This window comes from Embiotoca jacksoni, unplaced genomic scaffold (assembly GCF_022577435.1).
Source record: "Embiotoca jacksoni isolate LCO1_2020_lvr unplaced genomic scaffold, fEmbJac1.0.p SCAF_6, whole genome shotgun sequence".
NCBI lineage: Eukaryota > Metazoa > Chordata > Actinopteri > Embiotocidae > Embiotoca > Embiotoca jacksoni.
Genome location: NW_027185414.1, coordinates 8,066,296 through 8,088,984, shown reverse-complemented (window position 1 = coordinate 8,088,984; position 22,689 = coordinate 8,066,296). Strand labels below are relative to the sequence as shown.

General features: G+C 41.1%; 1 protein-coding gene across 1 annotated transcript in view; it reads right to left on the bottom strand.

The window, feature by feature from the left end:
• Window positions 1-22,689, bottom strand: part of igdcc4 (immunoglobulin superfamily, DCC subclass, member 4) — a 49,015-nt gene that overhangs the window by 4,730 nt on the left and 21,596 nt on the right. Inside the window, exons 3-18 of the mRNA XM_069174330.1 lie at window positions 18,852-18,993; window positions 16,644-16,777; window positions 11,067-11,201; window positions 9,867-10,019; window positions 8,329-8,739; window positions 8,059-8,223; window positions 7,517-7,654; window positions 6,628-6,810; window positions 5,641-5,853; window positions 5,119-5,220; window positions 4,774-4,960; window positions 3,836-3,963; window positions 2,512-2,682; window positions 2,189-2,323; window positions 469-571; window positions 56-287 (exon numbers count right to left, since the gene is read on the bottom strand). Of these exons, the coding sequence (XP_069030431.1) occupies window positions 56-287; window positions 469-571; window positions 2,189-2,323; window positions 2,512-2,682; window positions 3,836-3,963; window positions 4,774-4,960; window positions 5,119-5,220; window positions 5,641-5,853; window positions 6,628-6,810; window positions 7,517-7,654; window positions 8,059-8,223; window positions 8,329-8,739; window positions 9,867-10,019; window positions 11,067-11,201; window positions 16,644-16,777; window positions 18,852-18,993 (2,732 nt within the window). The remainder of the gene's footprint in view (window positions 1-55; window positions 288-468; window positions 572-2,188; window positions 2,324-2,511; window positions 2,683-3,835; window positions 3,964-4,773; window positions 4,961-5,118; window positions 5,221-5,640; window positions 5,854-6,627; window positions 6,811-7,516; window positions 7,655-8,058; window positions 8,224-8,328; window positions 8,740-9,866; window positions 10,020-11,066; window positions 11,202-16,643; window positions 16,778-18,851; window positions 18,994-22,689) is intronic.

The following is a 22,689-nucleotide window of genomic DNA, read 5'->3' as shown; positions in this document are numbered from 1 at the left end:
CCAAGAGAATATGCCAGGCCCATCTGAAAATGAGCTTCCCCTTTCAGGTTTTGACCTTGGGTTCAGGTGCCAGGGCTTCTTCCCCTTCCCCTGGATTAGCACTTGCCATTAGACTCTGCTCCTCTGGGGTGTCTGCTGGCAGCTGACCAGACTCTTGGCTGCATGAGGGCATCAGTGTCTCCAGCTCATGGCTATCACTGCACTCTGGCACAGTGGAGGGAACAGAGCAGCCGCCTCTCCTGTACTGAGGCGTCACAGCTGTGGAGTCCAGACCCCCAGATATCTCCCTATTTAGAACAGAGATAGAAAAGCAGACTGATACTAAAGACTGAAAGCGAATAGAGGTGCCTGGGTTGTTTGAGCTGTTTTTTTTGTTCGTAAAACAGCAGCAGTTTGGTGAGCTAAAAGTAAAGTAAGTTAGATGTGAATAGGTACTGTTTGAGTACTGATGCTGTTGTGTTACCGTACCTGGATTTGCTGTTACGAAAGCTGAAACACATGCAGAGGAGGATGCATATTAGTCCCAGACACACACCGACAATGATGCCTGTCACTGCATGGATGTCCAGCTCTGTTAAAATATTAGACATGGAAAAAGAGCAAAACAAATAAACAACAGCCAAGGAAAGAGATTACACATGGCAGAAATATATCTAATCCCAGACATGAAGTTTATATGCCATATTGATTTTCATATTTAATCCATTACTAGCTATTTTTGACTCATACCTAGAAGTTCCATTTTCAATAACCAAGAATTATAACAACATATCTGAAAACTGTCTGACATAAAAGTGACTGATAGAAAGTGATGATTTCTTTGTGTAATACAAGGTTACAGTAGCCAAGAGACACAAGACAACATTTGATGCGGGAGAGCAGACCTTCATTGATATTCATTTATGCTGGGTATTTTTGGCAATCTGGATTAGGAGAGTAGAGGAAACAGATGGCAGGAGCTCTCACCCACCCACCAGCCACCTCAGTTGTATTCACACTGCACACTGGCAACACTATTACACTCAATGTGAACAAAATAAACCTGTTACTCTGCCTTTTTATGAAGAGTTTTGCTTTAAAAAAAAAACAACGAAAAAAACACCAACAAAAAACACTGAATTTTGCTGCTTCTTGCACTGAGAAAAGTCCTGTGTGAAAGTAATACTGGTTGCTGGATTGCACGTACACCGTAATCCTGTCACGTACTGTACATGTGAGGGAAATAAAATGCCTAAATACGTAATAGTTCACTGTGCAATTAATGGCTCTCTGTTTAAAGACACTACCTGTGTTTAAAGTCAAAATGGGCATTTAATAATTACAGGTAAAACTAAAATGCTAACTAATGGAATTAAAGAGTGCATAATGGTTAAACACAAAGTGACATGAAAATAAAGAAAGTGCTTTTCGCAGCAAATTCTGTTTGTACACTGCACATTGCTGTGTGGCTGATGGGGCCACCCCTTTGATATCCTCACTTTAATGTGCAGAATAGGAAAACAGAAATAACAATGTCCTGCAGAGCTACACTTTCTCTGCTGACAGGCACAAATTACACACATTAATTGGAAAGACCATGTATTTATACTCTATGTGTGTGGATACTGTTAGGAGTGGACAGTATGTGTGCTTGTGACAAAAATTAGAAAGCAAACGATTGATAATTTCTTGTTTTCTACTGTCTGCAAGTAAAAAATACATCTGAAACGTTAGGTATGCAAATAAAAAATTGCCATCATTAAAGCATTTCAGTTAATCAATAGACACAATAATTACAGAAATAAAGTTATTTTCTTCTCCAAGTGTATTTCTATAATAGAAATGCCTTTGTCCCAAATGAAGTGGTCAGTGCTATCTATTTTGAATCAAGCATTTTGAATCCTTGCACCCTCCTAACTTTGAGACAGCAATTTTCCTCTTCCTCCCTCCTTGTGTTGCTAATTTTCATTCACTATTTTTCGACCGTTGTGCTTTTCAATATTGCCAGACACATATGGTGTTTTGTTGCTCTTTAAAAGCTGGTTTAGTCTCTGTTGGTTAGATTTGATAAATTGTGACATGTGCTTTATTATTTCAATGTGAAGTTTACTGAAAATATTGAATATTACTGCTATTAGTGTTCTAAAAACTACTACGACTTCTCTCTTTATTATTATAATAACTTATATAAGTTCTACGTGACACGTACCATACTGCTGAAGGGGAGTGTGAACATCCTTTATAGGTGAGTAAGGTCCTGGCCCGACTTCAGTAGATGCTCCCAACTTAAAAAAGTAACGAGTGCCACTGGACAAACCCTGGACCTCCACACTGGTAATGGTCCCTGAGAAATACAGCGAGAGAAACTGTGTCAAGATACATCGTTGGTTATATAGCTTCAGCAGTTCCACAAGTTGAATTCAAGATCTTGTAAGGGGTGCGTTGAAATGTATCATCAAGACAAAAGTGAATATTTAAATCAAATGTCATTGAGCATGTTTTCCATGTTGTTTCATGCCAGAGAACACCCACCATCTTGAGAAAGGTTTTTCCAGAAGTTCTCAGACTGGCTGAGGTTGCCACTGTACAAAATCCTGTAGCTGATGATGATACCGTTAGGCTCCAGTGGAGGGCGCCAGCTCACCAACACAGAGGACGAGTCCAGGGCACTCAGCTGCAGCTCCTCCGGAGGTGTGGAGGGCCCTGAAGGGGAAAGGAGGAGCGGGTCAGTAATTAGAGGCCCAGAAATGAGGCCTCACAGCTGGGGAACGTATATTGTCTTGGTGGGGATTCGACATGTTGTGTGACAACCATCTGTGTCCTCATGTCCCTGCCACCTGGGTACAGGAGAGAGGAGACGAGCTTGGTAATGGGGGACCGGGCGAGGGCTCAGGTGATGACACCTCGTAGTGAAGAGCATGACTGGTGGTAATAATGTCCTTAAAAGAACCCAAATACCCTCACCTAAGTGACAAGACAGTCGCTGGCCAACACGAAAGCCACTACTTCGCCAGGGTGTTTCATTACAGCCAGTTATCAGCCACCGTTGCCAACCACTAATTCCCATGTTCACTGGCCACTGGCCAGCCAACACACTGATCTTCACATGAGTGAGCACACACTCATTCAAATAAACAGACACACTCAAGCACACCCTCATGTGCATATGCTGCAGCATCTGTAAACCTCAGAAAGCACCTTTACCTCGCTAGCTGGAGAGCAAGATTGAAATTATTAAATAAAACTTGCATAATTAGCCTCTAAGTGCAGCTAAACCACCAAAACCTTCTACAAACATGAATGTGCACTCCAAGAACAAGAGGAAATTAATTATTTATAAGAGGCATCAGGAAATGTATTTTAGCAGGAACCATACAAATGTTTGGCATATTTTAAGAGCAACTGTTAATTTAAGAGTAGTAAGTTTGGCCTCTTAGCTGTATTTTCAGCTGAATGAATTTGAAAGCACCAGAAATATTATTTTCTAACCTTGAAAAATAAAATGCTCACTGACCCTGAATCCTCCTCCTTCTCTTCAAGAAACGCATTCCCACATATTTACACACATCTACACCTCATAGTCATTCAGTACAACGCCACTTCTTTGGCAAAATGTAGATCTTCCTAAGCCGTTTAGGTTCAGTGACTTGCTCAAAGGAACTGCAACGGATGTGAAGTGAAGTAGCGTTTATATTTATCAACATCAAGTGATTGAAAAAGCACTTCACTAACTATGAATTCACTAACTAAAAGTGTGTCAGAACGTTCACACCTATTGTAGGTATGCTGCTGATTACTTTTAATCAGCAGTATAATAAAAGCTGCAGGAGACTCTCCAGGCTTGGAGGAGACTCACGGTCAGACAGAGTGGACTCTTCCACAGTACCACTGAAGGGTCCAACCACATCCACTCCATTAGACTGCACAGCCAGCTCATAGCGGGTGAAGGGCTTCAGTGCCCCGAGCAGTATCTCCTGAGCAGAACTGAAACACACAAACAGAGTTTCATTTTCTGAGCTGATAGAAAACATTATTTACTTTATTACATTTGTTAGTATATATATTACATTCTGCAACAATATGTATATCACATATTGTTCCCTCTTATTACAACCATGCTGCTTGACAATCATTTGCTGTATTATGCTAGCAAAATGATATACTCTGCCAAGAATAGTGACAACAAGAGGGTGATGGATTAGAGTGTATTTCCTGAAATAAAGTCATAGTCCCAGTGTAAGTGAAGAGGGTAAGATTAATGCAGCGCCTCTTAGACACTTCACTTTGATTGCTGCATAAATGGTGGATAATAATGGAGCTGCTCAAGCTATTCAAAATATAATGGAAGTCTGATAAGGAAAAAAAAATGCATTGTTTTTATGTAAAAATATGAGGCTGAGAGACTCTTACAGACGAAAGTAAGAAAAAACAAATGTATTAAAAGCCATCAAGTAGTGGAGCAATTTGATGAGTTCGGATGTTTACTGATTGAGAGTGGACACAACAAAACAGGGAAAGAAAACAATGTTTATTTATATAACATTACATCTCTAGAAGTGATATGTTCCTTCTGAAGATGTATATTTCAGCAGAGTCCAGACTCGGATCGTCACAGAAGAAAACTATTAAAAGGGCTTTGTGATGAAAACACTGATACAAAAGGAGTTGTACAGGATGCAATACTGTTACAAATGTTGACCATATACTTTATTGAATTTTGTGCCATCCAGGGCCAGTATGTCTTCTATATCACCGACATAATTACATTTCAGATATTTAGCCTGCTGCTCTGACCTGGTGTGATAGGAAACCAGGGAGGCGTTGGTGGTTCCTGCTGGGCTGCAGCGCACTGTGTAGTTGATGATGCGTACGTTGCTGAACCGCGGCTTCTCCCAGCGCAGCCAGATGGAGGTGGAGCTGTTGGCCGTGGCTTGGATGCTGCTTGGGGGCAATGGAGGAGGGCGCATGGGCAGTGGCAGCGCTTTAACACACAATACACGTTACTTTATTTGAATCTTGTAACATGTATATCATTTCTTATTATTTATCACCCTATACAAGTAATGGAGGTCCAGACGTAAACATATGATTAATTTATTTTTTCATTCATAAATGCACACATTGAGAAATAAATCTTACCTTTGTCATGGGCCTTGTCTGTCCTCCCCTTCCACACTGCCGCTGCTCCATCTATCTGTTTGTTGAATGCCCAGACCCTCACCTCATACTGCTGGTCAGGGTCTGACACAAACACAAGCATACAGGGACAGAGGGAGGTAGAATGATTTTCCTACCAAAGTCAGTGTCTGTTTAGAGGGTGAACCTTCATGCTGAAAACCACAAACAGCAGATGTGCTGCTACGTGCAACCAAATTCTTTAACCTGACAGCTTTTTTTAAATGTTGAATGATTCAGTTCCTGAAACATTTCTTTCCATTTGTGCTCCTAATTTTGTAAACTAGTGGTTACACAACACTATCTGCCAAAGACGGAGGTAAAACAGCATTTCCCCTGCTCTGAATCAAACAAGTAGTCAATCTTTAAGTGAAAAAATAAGCACAAATTTTGAAAAAAATTTTTTTAAAGGATCTTCAGAGTTAATATTTATTCAAATGTAGATAGATGCAAGGTTAGAAAACACTGCCTTTATCAACAACTTACCCAACCCTGTGAGGAGATGATACCGAGCCTTCTTACGGAGCCTGATGGTGTGGGTCTGTCTGGATCTTAATCCATTGGCCGATTCGTCAGCCTCCACCTCCCGACAGGACAGCTTGTACCCAGAGACCAGTGTGTGATTGGGTGATGGATGCCATGTCACATTGAGCCTGTTCACTCTGGCTCCGACCTTCAGCTCAGTCGGAGCAAAGATCACTGAAAAAGATTGTGAAATGAAAAATTACCCTAAGCAGCAGACTTTCACTCCACCTATATTTTGACCTGTTCCTTATGGAAAAGATCACTGATTACGTCCCCACCATACTGCCGCTACACAGCGTCTAGTAACAAGTTCGCATTAATTTTTATGTCTATCCGAAGCATGCCTGTATTTAAGTGTACAAGAGTAATGGTATGGGTGAAAAGAATGAAACTGACCTGGCAACCACTCATGTATCTAGTAGCATCATTTGCTGCAGCATTGCATTGCAATCATTTATGGAATCATTAATGTGAAATGTTTCACATGAGCGTTGAATCAAAATCTTTATAGGTAAAAAAAAAAAGGTCTATGAATCTGTTATATTTGAGAATGAAGAAATAAGAGCGCTGTGGTGTTAGGAAGCATATCACAAGTCGGGGGAGCAAAATTTATTTCAAAAGCAAAACAATTTTAATTGACACACAAGTAAAGAAAAAGTAAGTGATGCTCATCGTGCAAAGCAGCTGAGAGCCTTGTGTCTTTTGCGCCTAGTACCAAGTGAACCTGCACTTTGTTTTACAACAGACACTCATGACATAACTTTAAATTGTAAATGACCTGAATCCTATCATGTGAAAAGCTTTCAAGCTCTGCAGTAACATGCTCCTTTCCCTGTCTGGGTTACAGCTCTCATGTCATTACTACACAACCAATGAGAACTCTGTATAAAACTAAACAGGAATTTTAGGATCAGGGAGGAAGTGAGTCCGCTGTGGTGTGTTCTTTACCCATGCTGTGGTCGCTGTGGTTGTAGTGGGCTAATGTTTGGTGCTGGGCCCACTCAGAGGAAACCCCAAAGCCAACGACTGTTCCAGCTGCTATCCTCAGTCGGTATGCCTGGTTGGGCTGCAGCTCTCTCAGCGTGAACTGAGTCTCATTCCCCCCCACCTCCACTGAGAACACAGTGTCTACTGTGGAAACACACAAAACACACATATACATTATATGTACTAATGGAGTATCACATTTTTCCTGATGTTCTGCAGGCTTTTTTTTAAACAAAATGCAAAGCTATGTTTTTTTCTTGGAGTTGATGATTCAACAAATAATTCATATCACAAACTGCTGTTTCTGCAGTAATTCATGTATATTACTATCTCTCAGGGACAACCTGTTGTGAAAATAAGCTCCATTAAAGTGTGAGCTTGATATTCCTGTGCATTCTGGAGAGGGGTTTTCAGAATAGACCATTCTGCTCTGCAAGTAGACTTTTGCATTTTAAGAATTATATAAATCCTGTCATACTAGTTTCTAAGCCTCTGTACTCTTAATACATCATGAATTATTTTCTGAAATGAAATACAATTATGAACAGAACGATGGCAGTAAAAGTTTTCCCAGTGCGCCCCCTAAACTCCCACCCCAGGTGTAAAAATTATACAGTATTACTTAAGAAAGAAAAAAAAATAAGATAAAACAATAAAAGGTAAACAGTAAAAAAAAAAAAAAAACTATCACAAAAATAACGACATAAACCAAAGTGGCGCTGTGCAAACAATGTAACAGTGGCAAAAATTGGGGTACAGTAAGGTAGACTGTCGATACCAAATTTGATTCTGTCTGTCACAAAAAATGTTTTTCACTTGTTGTCAGTTATGGCCAGCAGGGGTTACTCACCCTGATCCAGAGTGCTGTACTCAATGCGGTAGCGGGTAACTGCTCCACGACTGTGCTGCGACGACAATGGATGCCACATCAGCCTGATGTCTGTGGGGGAAGTGCTGGCTATAGACAACTGAGGAGGTGCACTCGGTACTAAAGGGAGGAGTAAAAGAACATACTGAGCTGTCTGATGATGCACATTCAAAGCCTATCATATAGTTATACACAGTTACAGTACAATAGTAAAACACAACGCGTCTATAGGTAACTCATATTTAGTAAAGCTTTAAAAGTGTGCACTGTGTTTTATTAGCCAGAATTAGCCAGGGGGACAGCATTTATGTGGTGACTCCAAAATAAATTATAATATATAATGTCAATCAGATTTTAAAGAACAGATGGAAGAAGAAATGCTCAGCTGAATCAGTCTAATATTACTTTTTAATGACTCCACTGATAGTGATGATTCAGGAGCTAATGAAAGTTACAAGGCTGGCAGGCTTGTAATGTTGGCTCTAAGAGCCTTATTTGGCCTGTGTATTAGTTTAATTACTCACCGTCCTCCAGCATCTCTACAGTAACAGGCAGGGATGGGCGACTGGCACCCATGGGAGAGTAAGCCACCACAAAGAAAGTGTAGGCAGTATGGGGGAGAAGCTCTTTGACGAGATACTCTGTGGTGTCATTGTTCATCGCAAACTGATACTCCACATTATCGGAGCCTGGGAAGGATGAAAATATTCAAATCAAATATGTTTACTAAAAATGTGGACATGCTCACCATATGTCCGGACTCAAACACACACAGACTTATGAAAGAGACACACCAACAGCGCGCTGGCAGTGCACAGAGTAGCCGATGATTTGGTCCGAGTTGTACTCCGGTTTCTCCCAGGTGAGCAGGGCAGTTGTGCTGGAGTAGGGTGTGGCAGACAGATGACGAGGAGAGCTCGGCAGACCCTCCCTCACAATGACTGTCAGCTTGGCAGTGGCACAGGCCGTGCCAAGCCCATTGTCTGCTATGCACTGGTAGTAGCCCGCGTCTTCCAGAGCCAGCTGATTGATGAGCAGAACTCCAGGGCTTTGGGTCTTCACCCGTCTCAAGGACTTGATCGGCTGGCCGTTCTTCAGCCAGCGCAACACCGAAGGAGGCTCGCCAGAGCTGTTGCACAGAAACCTGGCTGTGTTTCCCCGCGAGAGGGACACCGTCTCTGGGGGCTGAAGAATCAATGGAGGGGCTGTTGGGAGTAGAAAGCAAAACGTTGACTTCTCCACGATAACATTTTATGGATACTCGAAAGATTTTGTGATGGTCAAAATAAATGTATTGTGGGAAAAGACATCAGACTTTCACTTAAATTGGACACTTCACCTCATGACACAAAATCACGCCTTTCTTTACATCTTATTTTCCATATAAATGCAATATATTACAAAGTTCAAACCTACCAGCCGGTAACGGCTTTGTGTTTACAGACCAAACTAACATTACTCAAGTGATGTCACTTGAAGCTCCTCCAAAGGCACAGAAGATATTAAAAAAAATATTTTTGCTCCGAGTAGTATTTCTTTAATAAATAAAGTGGCTTCGACATGGAGAATTGTTCCTTGAAAAAGGGAAAAGTATTTTAGATGCTCATCAATTTCAAGAACATTGATCTGCACTGAGTAGCGGTTGTGACTGATTTAAATAAAGAGACAGTGAAATATTAAGTCAATTTTCCAACCTATAATCTTGTTTTCTATTGTAAAGGATCTCTTGTTATGTCTTGTTATGACAGATAAGTGAAATAATTTTACATTTTTAATATCAACCACCCTATTTTTTGTATGTTCCTGTTAGTGCCATTTTTTAAATGACTGTATCTAGTCAGATGTGACTGGTTCCACCAGCACAACCTACCCAACATATAAAACAGCACCCTAGTGTTAGTTTGTGGGTCATTTCAGCATGTAGACTGGTGCCATATGAAGAGGTGAATGGTTTGATTTTAGTTGGGTAAAACATTTTAAGATTGTGGTTCATGTCTGATTTATTCATTAAAATAGCAGAGGGATAATAGGAAAAAAAAAAAAGGAGAGAGAGACTGAGGACAGCAGGGCTCAACAAGTAATGTTACAGTTTATGGTCAGCTTCTTAACCCCTATGCTACAGGGGCACCCTGTAGGTAGTTATAGCTCCCAGAATTCCAGCTGGCATTAAACTCTGATTTAATGAAAACAAATGACTTTCAAGATTATTAAAGAAACAAACTTGTATGCATTGCCAGGACTGACCATTAGGACATTCAACACTTTCCATTACATTAGACCTTCAATTACTTTAAAGCTGGAGATAGAGACTCTACTTTCAGAAAGGTCTTACCAGGGACATGCAGCTCAGCAGCAGCAATAACAAACTCTCTGGTCCTGGGCTTGTTGGCCCGGCAGACGTAGACGCCGGCATGGTGACGCCTGGTATCTCTAATCACCAAGTTCGTTGCGAGGACGACCACGTCCGTGGAAATGGGCTTTCCGTCTGATCAAAGGAAAAAGTAACAGAGAACAACAAAGGACATACAAATGGGGGGGGGGGGGGGAAGAAGGAAATTGGCCTTGAGAAAAGTGGAGATAATTTCTCAGGCTTTCAGTTGCCTGAGAAACAGCACAAAAGAGAGAGACAGTGCTTTAAAAAGCAGGAGATGTGACCTGTAATCACAGAAACTGACCAACAGGTGGCTCTGTGACTTCTCAGTCTGGGTTCACTGAAACATCTGCAGTGGCACACTCCTAAGCTGTGTGAAGTCATTCACTATTCACTATATAGACCCCTATTTAGTTTGTCGGCCATTTTGTAGAGAGAGGGTTTCCTACAGAAAATTGTCATCACCTACAAATCTCTCAAAAACTACATGAAACAGTGAACAAGATGCGGTCACTTATCAAACACCAATTATCATTTTAGAATTTAACTGACCTGACTAGAGAAACACAGATGTTGAAAACTGAAAAAAAGTGTATCTAGCATTATACAAAACTTCCTTGTTGAATGATTATTGTGAATTAGAGGATCATTTCAGATGCAGCACGAGACTCCAAAGAAAAACTGCTGAGATGTTGCTGAATCAGCATGGTGAAGGAATGCCAATTCGTTCACATGACATCATTCCCAGGAAGATTGCACAAGTGTGTGTGTGTGTGTGTGTGTGTGTGTGTGTGTGTGTGTGTGTGTGTGTGTGTGTGTGTGTGTGTGTGTGTGTGTGTGTGTGTGTGTTAGGGGAGTGGGTCCATGTGTTTACATGTTAAATCTGATGAGGTGTGAATGAATCAATGTGATAAATCATCCTATGTAAAGCATGACTCAGTGCACAATAGAGTAGTTGAGAAGAGACTGCTATTATCAGTGAAACAACAACTTTACAGCTACAGGTAGAGCAGATCTGATCCTGACGTGCTGATGTTAGTGTGTGTGAGAGGTGAAAAGGCAGATAATGAAAATGTGACAGATGCAATAAGAGAGAAAAAACATAACGGCTGCGAAGCAGAGAGAGAAAAAAGAGGCAGTAAGAACATTTGGGACTATTACCTTGTCTGCTCCAGGACACCAGCGGTTTGGGTTGACCTTGTGCCATACACTCCATCACGGCGGGATGGCCGAGCACCACTGTAGCATTCTGAGGTGGAGCCACAATCACAACTCTGTTCAGTGCTTCAGTGGAGCCTAAAAGGGCAGAACAAGTGTATGCTTCGGTATTATGGACCAGTAAATAGACAAATTAGAGCTGAACTGACTGAATGAGTAATGCTATTACCCAGAGCCCACACTTCAGATTCTCTGCCGACGTTTACATATTTTTCAAATACTTTACTATTTGCTAATGAAGTGAAACAAAGTGGCAATTATTAAGAAGAAACTCTGATTTTGGACATGTTGCCAGTCTAGTCACAGCAAATGTTATGTCCTACCTGTGCCAGCATTTTTCTAGCAGACTGGCAACTAGCTAATGTAAAATCATAATTGTCATGTATTGCAAAATCTGCGCACTGCATCCTATTTTTAGTTTTGCTGGAAGACTGGTCAGGATTCAGAGAGCTTTTGATGATGTCTTCAAAGGAATTGTCAGTGAGTCAGAGACATACTACTTCAGCATCAAAACAGTCTCCGCAGCTTCCATCTGTTTGAGTCTTAATCAATTGTTATAAGATGGTGAAAGTGGATATGACCTGAATCTAATAGGAAGCCTTGATTAGAGAGGTTTTAGCTTGAGGGCCTTTGCTGGTAAACTGGATGGAAGCACATACAGCACAAAATATTATTTACAGGTAGTACTGCAATAAAGTAGAAAATCGAGAACTGAACCTTAAACCAAAGTACTGGCTGTGAGGAGATGGTTAAACAGAGAAAATACATAAATAAAGAGAACAGGTTTGAGGCGCGAGAACGAGAACACACAAAAGAAAAAATAAATGCTCTTGTGAAAGAAAAAAAAGTATAAAGCCAGTTTATAGAACAGCCACAATTATTGGGCTGAGGTTGCCTCTCCTCTTCAGTGATAAAGGATGCTGCTCAAAGAGTATTGTTTATGGGTTCGAGGGACGACCATTTCTTAAGTGTATTTCAGTCCCCAAGGTACCGCTGGTGTGAGTGGGCTGCACTTCCCTGTGATTCTGCTCAACCCTCAGCAGCTCATAATGCTAATGATCTCAGGAAAGAGGCCTGGCATTCTGTAAACACATTATAAATTAATCATTGAGATACAGCAAACCTTGGTTATGCACAAGGCTTTAAGTGGGTCAGTCAGCCTTTGCGAGGGCTGCACTGCAGAGTGTGCCTTGATGGGACTAATGTGTGGATGTGATCGGTGTGGGTGCGGCGTAAAGGATAAAAAAAAAAAATCATAAAGAAAGTGAAAGTAAAGAGAAAAGAAAAGGAAGAAAGTATAAACTGTGAGTTTTAAAGCAAGTGAGTGTTCACATTTTCTAAATCTTCTCAAGTCAGGTATGTGACTTGGTGACCTCAACTTCAAGCTGTCAATGTGTGGCTGCAGGTGTTAAGATATTCTATTTATAGAAGTGAAAGCGAGTGAATTGATGGCATTACATCTGACGTCTGCTTCATGTAACGACTCACATGATGGAGTCTTAAGTAGTGTCCTCCTGGAGTGACAGCAGCGAGGCCACTGACGGAAAATAGCCTGGAAACATTAGCCTTTGTGTCATTGCAGGTATGAAAGGCTTGTGTATCTGAATGTATTTAAAGACTTCTGCCACTAATTTTCAAAATGATCCTTTAATATCCAACTTAAAATGTTGCTGTAACTGATTTACTTGCTTTGGCCTTACCTCGCTGTCTCTTTCTCTTTCTTTTTAAAAGCTGTGACACAAAAAGGACACAATGATATTCACAAAGAGGCCAATTAACATTGATCTCTAGCTGGCGTCGGAGGAAGATAATACCATGTAGCTTTAGTGTGGCCTGCTAAAAGCTAAAAATCACACCTCACAAAGTTCTTTACTGACTCACTGCAACATGTAATCCACTGATGGCAGTATTTTAGGGTCAACCTGGGATTGTGATCAAAGACAGGTGGGTGTATGCAAATACAATGAGTAAGAATAGGCAAATACTGTGCTCAAAGTACTCAGCATTACTTATGGCTTAGAAATTCAATGATTGGAGCATAAATAAACCATAAGGTAACATTTAATGATTGTTTATTGAAATACCTAAAGTCATGAACAGTTTTGAATTTGATTTCTTCTTTTTGTTGTAGTTTCAAAATGAGTGGTAATTTTTATCTCTTTAAATTTAGATAAGGTCGAGTTAACCTTCCAGTTTGACTCCAAGCTGGAAACGACCTCATGAAGATGGGTTCGAGCCAAGGTAACACACATGGTTCATGGTTTACCCGCTGAGGTAACACACATGGTTCATGGTTTACCCGCCGAGGTAACACACAAGGTTCATGGTTTACTGAGGGCGAGTCCCCTTGGTAAGCCACACGGTTCACGGAGAGCGAATCCCTCTAAGGGTAAGCCAGACAAGTTCGGGTTTGTACGTGCAGTCACACTAATACCAAACCAAAGGTCAGCAACAATTAAAAAAAAAAAAAAGTCCAAAAGTTACTTCTTTCTTTCATATTTCGGACAACATGATATAGTATGACACAGTGGTGTTAGAGCAGATACCTCACAGTGAGAAGTAACTTGAGTCATGCATGTCAGTTCAGAAAAAGGTCATACTCCAAAAAGTCATCCAAAATATCCAAAGTATGTCGTCCAAAATATTCAAAGAAAAGTCATGTTGTCCAAAATATGATATAAAAATCACAATATAGCACGTCCAAAAAGTGACCCAAAAATTACTTTTAGGTCACTTTTTGCTGTAGTATGACTTTTTTTCTTCATAATTTTGATGACATACTATAGTATGATTTATAAAAAAAAAAAAAAAAAAAGTCATTACAGAAGGGGGGAATCGAACCCCTAAAACTTTTTCAATTTCTCCAAATGTTTCAACTTCACTAAAAATGTAATCATCAACAGGCCAAGGTGGAATTTGAACCATTAATAGATACCTTGGTGAAATAGAATATTTTATCTGTTGAGTTAAACCAGACTGTCGGTTGAGTCGCTGGAAGCTCTGAGTGAACTCTATGAACCACTTTCTCCTGCCACTATTTGCCCACCGGCAAATTATCCAGTCTACGACACTGACCCTGAGCTAGAAACAAACTCATGAAGACACAGGTTTGAGCCCCGCCAAGGTAACACACATGCCAAAACACAGACTTGAAATTTAGTCTATGCACTCTGAACATGTTTGGAATTAAAAGTTATCAAAATAATTTGTTTTCGTTGATTGGTGTGCCCGTTGCGTGGCGGCCAAAAAGTGACCCAAAAGTCATGCTACGACATGTTCAAAAAATGACTTATGCTTTTTTTTTTAAGTCATGACAAAGGGGAGGTTCAAACCCCAACGCTTCTGACTGAGAGGCAGCAGTGCTAACCACTGAGCCACCAATCTTCCCAGGAGAATGACAGCATTGTGACAAATTTTTGGCTCACTTCAACCTATAACTCCACCGTCCACAAATATTTATTCAAATGCGACCAAAATTGCCGCAGACATTCTTTGGATGGTAGATATACGTGTTTTCAAGGGGTCTGCAGTGATATTAAATATCTTCCTGTAATGTGTAGTGTATGCAAAACTTTTTCAATTTCTCCAAACGTTTCAACTTCTCCAAAAAGTTGAATCACCATCAACAGGCCGAGGTGGAATCTGAACCATTAATAGCAACCTTGGTGGAGGAGAATCTTTCACCTGTTGAGTTAACCAGACTGTTAGTTGAGTCACTGGAAGCTCTGAGTGAACTCCATGAACCACTTTCTCCTGCCGCGACATGACCTCCGGCACCGAAGATAATCCAGCAGTCTACGACACTGACTCTGAGCTGGAAACGACCTCATGAAGACACAGGTTCGAGCCTCGCCAAGGTAACACTCATGGTTCATGGAGGGTGAGTCCCTCTAAGGGTAAGCCACACAGGACTAATAGCACCAATACCAAACCAAAAGTCAAAAACAATACAAAACTCAAACCAAAAAAAAGTCCAAAAGAGACTTTTTTTTGTCATTGTGCACTGGTTAGAGCAGTTGCCTCACAGCGAGGAGTAACTTGAGGCATGCATGTCAGTTCAGAAAAAGGTCATACTCCAAAAATATATTGTATATAGTATATAGTATATAGTATAGCCAGGGTGATGCGGCTAAGTTTGATGTTTTGCCGTGACACAGGAAGTTGATGTTTAAGGTCAAACGATGCTCCAAACCTCATGAAACTTTGCACATGCGTCAGGCACCAACTTTCATGAGTTTCTGAAGATGTTAAAGCCGTCAAAAAAAGGCTTCTTTTTTTTCCAAGAAGAATAAGGAACAAGATCAAGAAAAAAATTAAAACTGCAAGCGGGAATATGCTGACCTTTGCGTGCAGCGTGCGAGGGCCTGCATATCACTGATGCAGTTTTAATTCTATTCTGTTTTCACAAAGCAGGCTGCTCCAACCACCAGAGAGACAGAGTGCCAGTGTGACATCATGCATAAAGTCACCCGAGAGGTTGGATGTCAGACGGACCGCTTAGTGGGGAAAAGAACTGCAGCCACAGGACTCTCATACAGAACACTGAACACCTTCCAGTGAGGGGGCAGAACTTCAGCTCCTTCAGGCGACACGCCCCCCCAGTCTCAGAGCAGAGAAGACTGCTGATTTTCTCACGATTTCAAAGCCTAATTTAACACACTTGTAGGTGTTTTTTTTTTCATTCAAATTCGGATGGGTAGTAAACAACCCATTCTTCTGTGGTTTGATGCACTTAAAACTCATTTTCATTTCTACTTTACAGCATTTTTAAATTGTAAGGAAATTAACACAGAAACTAGCAGCCACTATATGTGTACAGTATCAGCTATTCAAGCTGAAGTGACCATAGTGCTGAAATAATTAGAGTAAAAACATAATTTATTGATGTAATCTCAACGAGAGCATATCCACTGTTCTTTCTGATATGTAAATCAATTGGCCATTATAATGTATCTTTAGCCTTAGATGTATGACCTTCACTGTGCAGTGATGTTGGCACAGTTCGACACTAAAGGGCTGTTTTGAAATTCATCTGCTGAATGTGAAAAGTTTCTCTGCGATCACCTTGAGACATGCACCATCAAGATCTCCACGGCCCGGTATGCATATGCAACTTACACAAACATAATGTGGACACTTGAAAGATGTCAAGTAGTTAAACCTTTGAATTGAAAACTTTGTGCATATTCATAGTTTCTGGATTTTTAAGTAAAGAAGATTAAGTCGATTTTTTTGTAGGAAAAACAAGTAATTATTCAAAGCAAGTATTACAACAACCTGCTGCTGCGATAGTAGCATGTGGAAAATATCTGCCAGAAATAACTTTTGTTTTTTTTATTTGATGAGAAATAGTCACTAAAAACCCACACACAACTCAAACACTACACAAGTGAAAAAGCACTAGATGTATCTAATGCTTTTCAAGCATGTCCTAAAAGCGACATTAGAGTTTGGGCCTGCAGCTCTCCGTGGTGTCTGGCTGCCTATTCAAACACTGTAAAGCACTGTGGCAGACCTCACCTGTGGTGACAGTGAGCCTGGCCTCATGACTGATGTCCTTCCTCGCAGAATTGGACGCGACACAGCGGTAGACGCCTTCATCCTCCTTGGTCACCTCCAGAATCTGGAGCACCCCGTTAGGAAGGGAAATAAACCTGTTGCACACAGGGTAACACAGAGGGGAGGAAGCAGAGGGAGATATATTAAGAAGGAGAATTAGAGAAAAAAACAACTGAATAAAAGGCTTAGTGCCCTGCAACATGAGGCATCCAGCTGATGAAGTCTGCTGGGATCCTGCTGGCTCCATCCCTCTTTATTGAGCAGAGGACACTACAAAGATAGGTTAAATTTGCTTTCTAGACAGAGACAGGAAGATCTTGAACTTCATAGAATCACAGAATTGAAAAAAGGCAAGGTATAAAATAAATGGGATTTGTGTATATTATGAATATGTGTGCACAAATTGGATTTGTATTGAACATTTTACCCATATCTGCCTTTCCACATATCCCTACTTCATGTTCCAGACATATTAATTGTGGTCTGCAAGCCAGACCCCTGGGGGCCCAAGCAATGTAATACCATCTTATTGCCTTTATCATAGCCTATTAATCCAACCAAAATGTGAGCAGTGGTAGCCAGTTCAGGAGGGAGGAAGGGCAAAGGAAGTGCAGAGGACATGAGGAAAAAAGAGACAGTGAGGATAAAGACAGGCAGTGGATGCGAAAATTACAAAGAATACGAAAAGAAAGACCTAATGAGAGCGTAAGAAGAATAACAGAAATAGAGATGGAAAGGGGTTATTAACAAAGAGAAAGAGCCGAAGATGGCAGAGGGTTTAATAGAGAGGAAAAAAGCACATTAAAGCAGGAGAGAACAGAGAGAGAAAGAAAAGCGAGCGATGTATCAGCCAAACCTTTGGCTGATTTTTGTGAGAGGCCATTAACGGCGCCTGAGGTAGCAGAACCACATCTCACCAATAAGACCTTATAAGCAGCAAGCTGTTTGCAGGTCATGCAGGCTCCAGCAGCCATTAATGCTCGGCCCTGCACAATACAGCTAGAAACAAATTCTAGGGCCAGTAGAGCCACAGTGAAGTGTCAATATTGTTAAGTGGCTCAGTAAATGAGAATATTTGCAAGAAAACTGACAGAGAAAGACCTCTGATGTCTATACAGCTTTACACTCTGAAATATGTTCTCTTTGCTGTGTTGTTTGTTGCAAGCTAAAGGAGATTCTTCAGTGTCGTTCTTATAGTTGAAACCCTGAAAATCAAATTTGAAAATAGTTGAGCTGTCAGACTTGTTTACTTCACAGCAAACCTACAAAATTACTTTAATATTACAATACAAAAGAATGCCACACACTTGATCAAAGATTTTATAACTAATTCTTACTTGCATTGAATTGACTTATAATTGCATACAGTATGTACCAGGGGACTCGATAGAGACGTGACAAGGTTATGTTAAGGCAGCATTGTAATAATTTGCATGTACATGTATGTTTTGTATGTTTAATGAACACAGAAGGATAATTCAAATGACAAAGAGATGACCAAAAGATTATTTTCAATTATTTTGCAGGGCATGTGAAAGATCTTGTTCCATTTTTATTGAAAATAAAAAAAAAAATGTGAATGTGATCACCCAGTCAGTTCTTAATGTAATTCTGGTATAATTTGATGGTTAAAGTTTCCAAATGGGGACTATTATTAAGCCTTTATAAGTAATTGCATTTCATACTTCTATCAGCAGTAATATTTATACAAGAGGACTTTGGCTGTATTTTCACCTTGAAAATCGAAAGCAACGTGTTTGTCTCAGTGAGAGCACTACGAAATAAAGGAGCACACATATAAATAAGTTTGATAAACAGGGTCATTTCAGTGTGGCGTGCACTTTAATTTGTGGCAGTTTGTGGAACTCAGCATGAAAGTTTCCCCAAATAAACTGCAAACTGACAGTGACAAAATATCTGTCATTGTTGAATTAAACAGCTTCGGCATGATCTGAAACCCGAGTGTGCATATGGAGGGCAGCACTCAGCTTGACTCCAAATGCTCCAAATGCTGAGTTACAGTCCTTTAATCATACTCACAAAGGTGAATTTGCAAGAAATCCAGTATATAAAATCTAGTACACTGCTCACTCATGAATGCACTTTATGAGAATATTTAAAATACAATAAGAGGCTGAAGGACCACAACAAGATGCAAAGTGTGGTTACCTTGTCTCCTCAGGGACAGCCACTTTATCCTTCTCCCAGGTAATACCTGGTGTGGGTACTCCCTCAATCTGGCACTCAAAGCGGGCAGCGCCCCCTCTAGGCACTGTTTGGGATGACGGCTCCTGATGGAATTTAGACAGACCTGCAGGTACAGAGATTATCGAGTTATCAAAGCAGAATCACTTATCTGTCCTTTGCTACATTTCCATTAGACTCCACATACACTGCATTTGAAAACATATTAAGCACAATTTATTACATGGGTTGCCAAACCAACTTGGTCGAGTCACAAGGGGGGCCTCTAGGCTAATTGGCGGCTGAAGCTTAAATACAAAACAAACAGAACTGACCACCAATTAGCCCATTCGCAGCAACTGTTTAAACAATTGATTCCCTTGGTTTACTTTAAAACCAGTTTGAGTAAGTCCAGAATCATATGTGAATGAAACTTCTGCATTCAGTGTGTACCAAAGCCATTTTAGGGCTTTTAAAAGGTACCGTTTTAATTTCTGTGATTTAATTAAAAACTTATTCAGACTCTTTAAATACCATCGAATGTCCTAATTAGAAGAAATTTGGGGATGTAACCAGGCTTGGCTCGATTATTTCTCTCTCCAGGTTGACTCTTGGCAGGGCTCCAATTTTCACAGCCTCCACACTCACACAAACCAGGGAATCTGTAGGTATTGCTGTGCACCAGGGGGCAGCAGGGAGCACTGTCTGAGGGCCTCTAACCTCTGACCCCAACGGGCTGTTGGAAGAGAGAACAAAACAGGCTGGCTGTCCCAGCCACTTTGCCTGTAGCCCTGACTGAGAAGTAGAGAGTGGGGGTGGATCAAAGGAGAGAGCAGAGAAAGAAGGCAACCAGAGGCAGGGAAAAAAAAGCAGGAAGGTAACAGAAAACAGGGAGACTCCAACTCCCAAATGATATAACTGGGTTAAAAAAAAATGGAGTATGTAGTTACATTAACCACGTGGTAGACTGTAAAACACTTCCACTAATATCTTGTAATTTTTGTGCTCAGTGAAATGTAACAAATAAAGGTAAAGCATTTAAACAACTAAATGCATGCAGTTGCTCATAAGTCAGTCTTTCACTGCTTTCTGTAACACTCTTCCTCCATGTGGAAATAACCACATACCTGATTCAAATCAGATTGAAAAACATGTAAAGATTGTCCAGCAATGCTGCATAACAAGGCTGTACATCGTTTGCATGCAACAGGAGGAGTCTCAGAAATCATTAATCCACCCTCGTACATAAATACTAATAATTTCTAAAGTTTCCATAATATTCTGAAAATGGACATCAAGTGTTTACGCCAACTTTGTGTATTGTCTAGCTGTGTCTAGCTGGTGAGGAAGAAGGTTCAAACCTCTTTCTCCATCCCCATTTTTTTTATTCTTTACACAACAATTTCAGTCACTTTCCATCTGACCTGTTGAAAAGTAAGGGGATCACCATAATTATGCATTTTTTTTCCTAAGGACATGAATGTCTGTACCTAATTACAAGGCGACCCATTCAATAATTTTCAAGAAATTAAACTCAAAACCACAAATGTCAGCTTCATGATGGGAGAGGAAAAGTCATCGCATCACTGGAGTCATTAAATCATGTTGGAATAATAAATGTCTCTGCATAAACTTGACTAGATTAAAGTTGACTGTGATAAGTGAAAAATTGCTAATGGTGCTTAATGAAATGTCAAGGAATCACCAAAGTTAATTCACTGGGCACCAGCAGCAGTTGTACCAACTTTTGGGGTGACCTGTCCACAATACAGACATTTCACCCACGCACACCAAAAAAAAAAAAAAAAAAAAAAAAAAAAAAATCAACAAATATGTAAATCTGCTGGTGTCACTCGAGATTAGTCTTCTAGGGACCATGAACATCGGAACTAAATGTCATGTCAATCAACTCAAGAGTAAATACGATATTTCAGTCAGGATCAAAGTGGTGGACCAGCCATCCACTCAGCCATGGCCATCCATAGATCCACACCACTGCCATGGCTACAAAGCTGAGTAAGTGTGGCGACACAGGGGGATGTCAACAGACTTTAAACAAAACTAAGGAAGGGAGGACTGAGTAAAGAGCTCGCACCGAAACGTGTTCCTGCTTTTACTAAAAACTCACCGGAGGACCCGGCAGGAGGAAGAACTTGCAGCCAATCACACGGCTGCCTCAAGATTTTCAATCTCAAGCCATCCCAACTTGTATACGAATCTTTCTCCAAACCACTGTAAACTCGGGGAGACACTGGGCGGACTATCCGAAATCACCACAACCCCTATCACACCAAATGTTTGTCATGGCAACAAACTGGCCATCTGTGTTTTCCTGCCGCGCCAAGGGAACAAAGTTTCTCAATGAGTACACAGAGGCTGACACACATGCTTGGTCATCGTAGCAGAAAGCATCTGATTCACTTCAGACAAACTTGCACTGAATGTTGCGTAGCAAGTTTTACAGGAGGCGTTGATGATTAACCCCTGCCACTTCCAGCCATTACACAGCATGATACACTCATGTAAACACACGACCTGTAACACTGACAGACTGCCTGACGGGTTGCCAGGGCCGCTGAGTGTGTGTTAGTGTCTGCATGTGTGTAAATTGGAGTGCATGTGTTCCGAGCTACTTGTACCTCAGTGTTTACTCTAGTGTGTGCCTTGATGCCTGCACACGGACTGCTTTTGATTACATTACGGGATCACACTGTGCATCTACTGTATGTCCCCCGAGTGTGTATGTGTGCATGGGGTGTGTGTGTGTGTGTGTGTGTGTGTGTGTGTGTGTGTGTGTGTGTGTGTGTGTGTGTGTGTGTGTGTGTGTAGGGGGGGGGGGGGGGGGGATTGCATCTGCATGAGTGACGAATAACAGCTGATAAGCGAGAGCGCGCATTAGCAGACGTTAATGCAAAGAAGGGTGTGGGGGGTGGGGGTGTTCGGAGAAGACACTTTGCCCATGCTGTGATGGAACAATGGCGACTGGCTGGGCTTCCACCTCCGCTCTGTCAAAACATAATCATATTAGTCTTTTCCCAGGGCTCCATCAGTGTCCCCAGGCCCGTGATGAAAATTCCATGGCAGATCCATCGGGCACCATGCAGATCACACTCTCAAATGTTGCAAAAGCTGACAGTGCTCTGCCCGGGCTTGTGATGATATCCTCTGCAATTTTTCATGGTAACATTTACAGCCGGAAGGTGACATACCAAGCCACAGGGTCAAAAATATGTCCAATTGTTTCCTAGCAACAAGGTCTTACTGTGTAAGGAACATTTTCAGGCATCTCTTTGGGAACTTCTCTATGCTAAGTTCAACCCTTCAGTGTGCTACATAAAAAGTTTCCATCTTGTCTTTCTTTGCTCTCCCTCTCTTTATTTCAGTCTTCTCTCGTTCTCTCCTGCCCTTGACTCTGCCCCAACTCTTTCTCTGTCTTTGTCCGTCCCCTCTATCTATGCCCCAGTCTTTGGCCCCACAGCTATCAGATTGCAGCATTTTTTTTTCCCTTCCCCTTGTGCAAGCAGATAATTCCACCCGTGACCTCTTCGCTACCCAGCTTTCAGGCTGAGTAACACTGTGAAAACTCATCAGGCTTGCCCCCAGCCTCTACAGATATTTTGTAATAGCTGCTGGAAAATATGTGCAATTCTGCCAGTTTTGACATGCATGCCCTTCAACGTTGACAAAAGGAAGCCCGTTACAGCAAAGCAGTACCTTTCACCTTTCACCGGTACAATTCACAAGTACAATTTTTCAACACAGAAACTTTATGATAATGTTAGCTGTAACCAAACAAGAATTTCTTATTTTGAAATGCTATTCT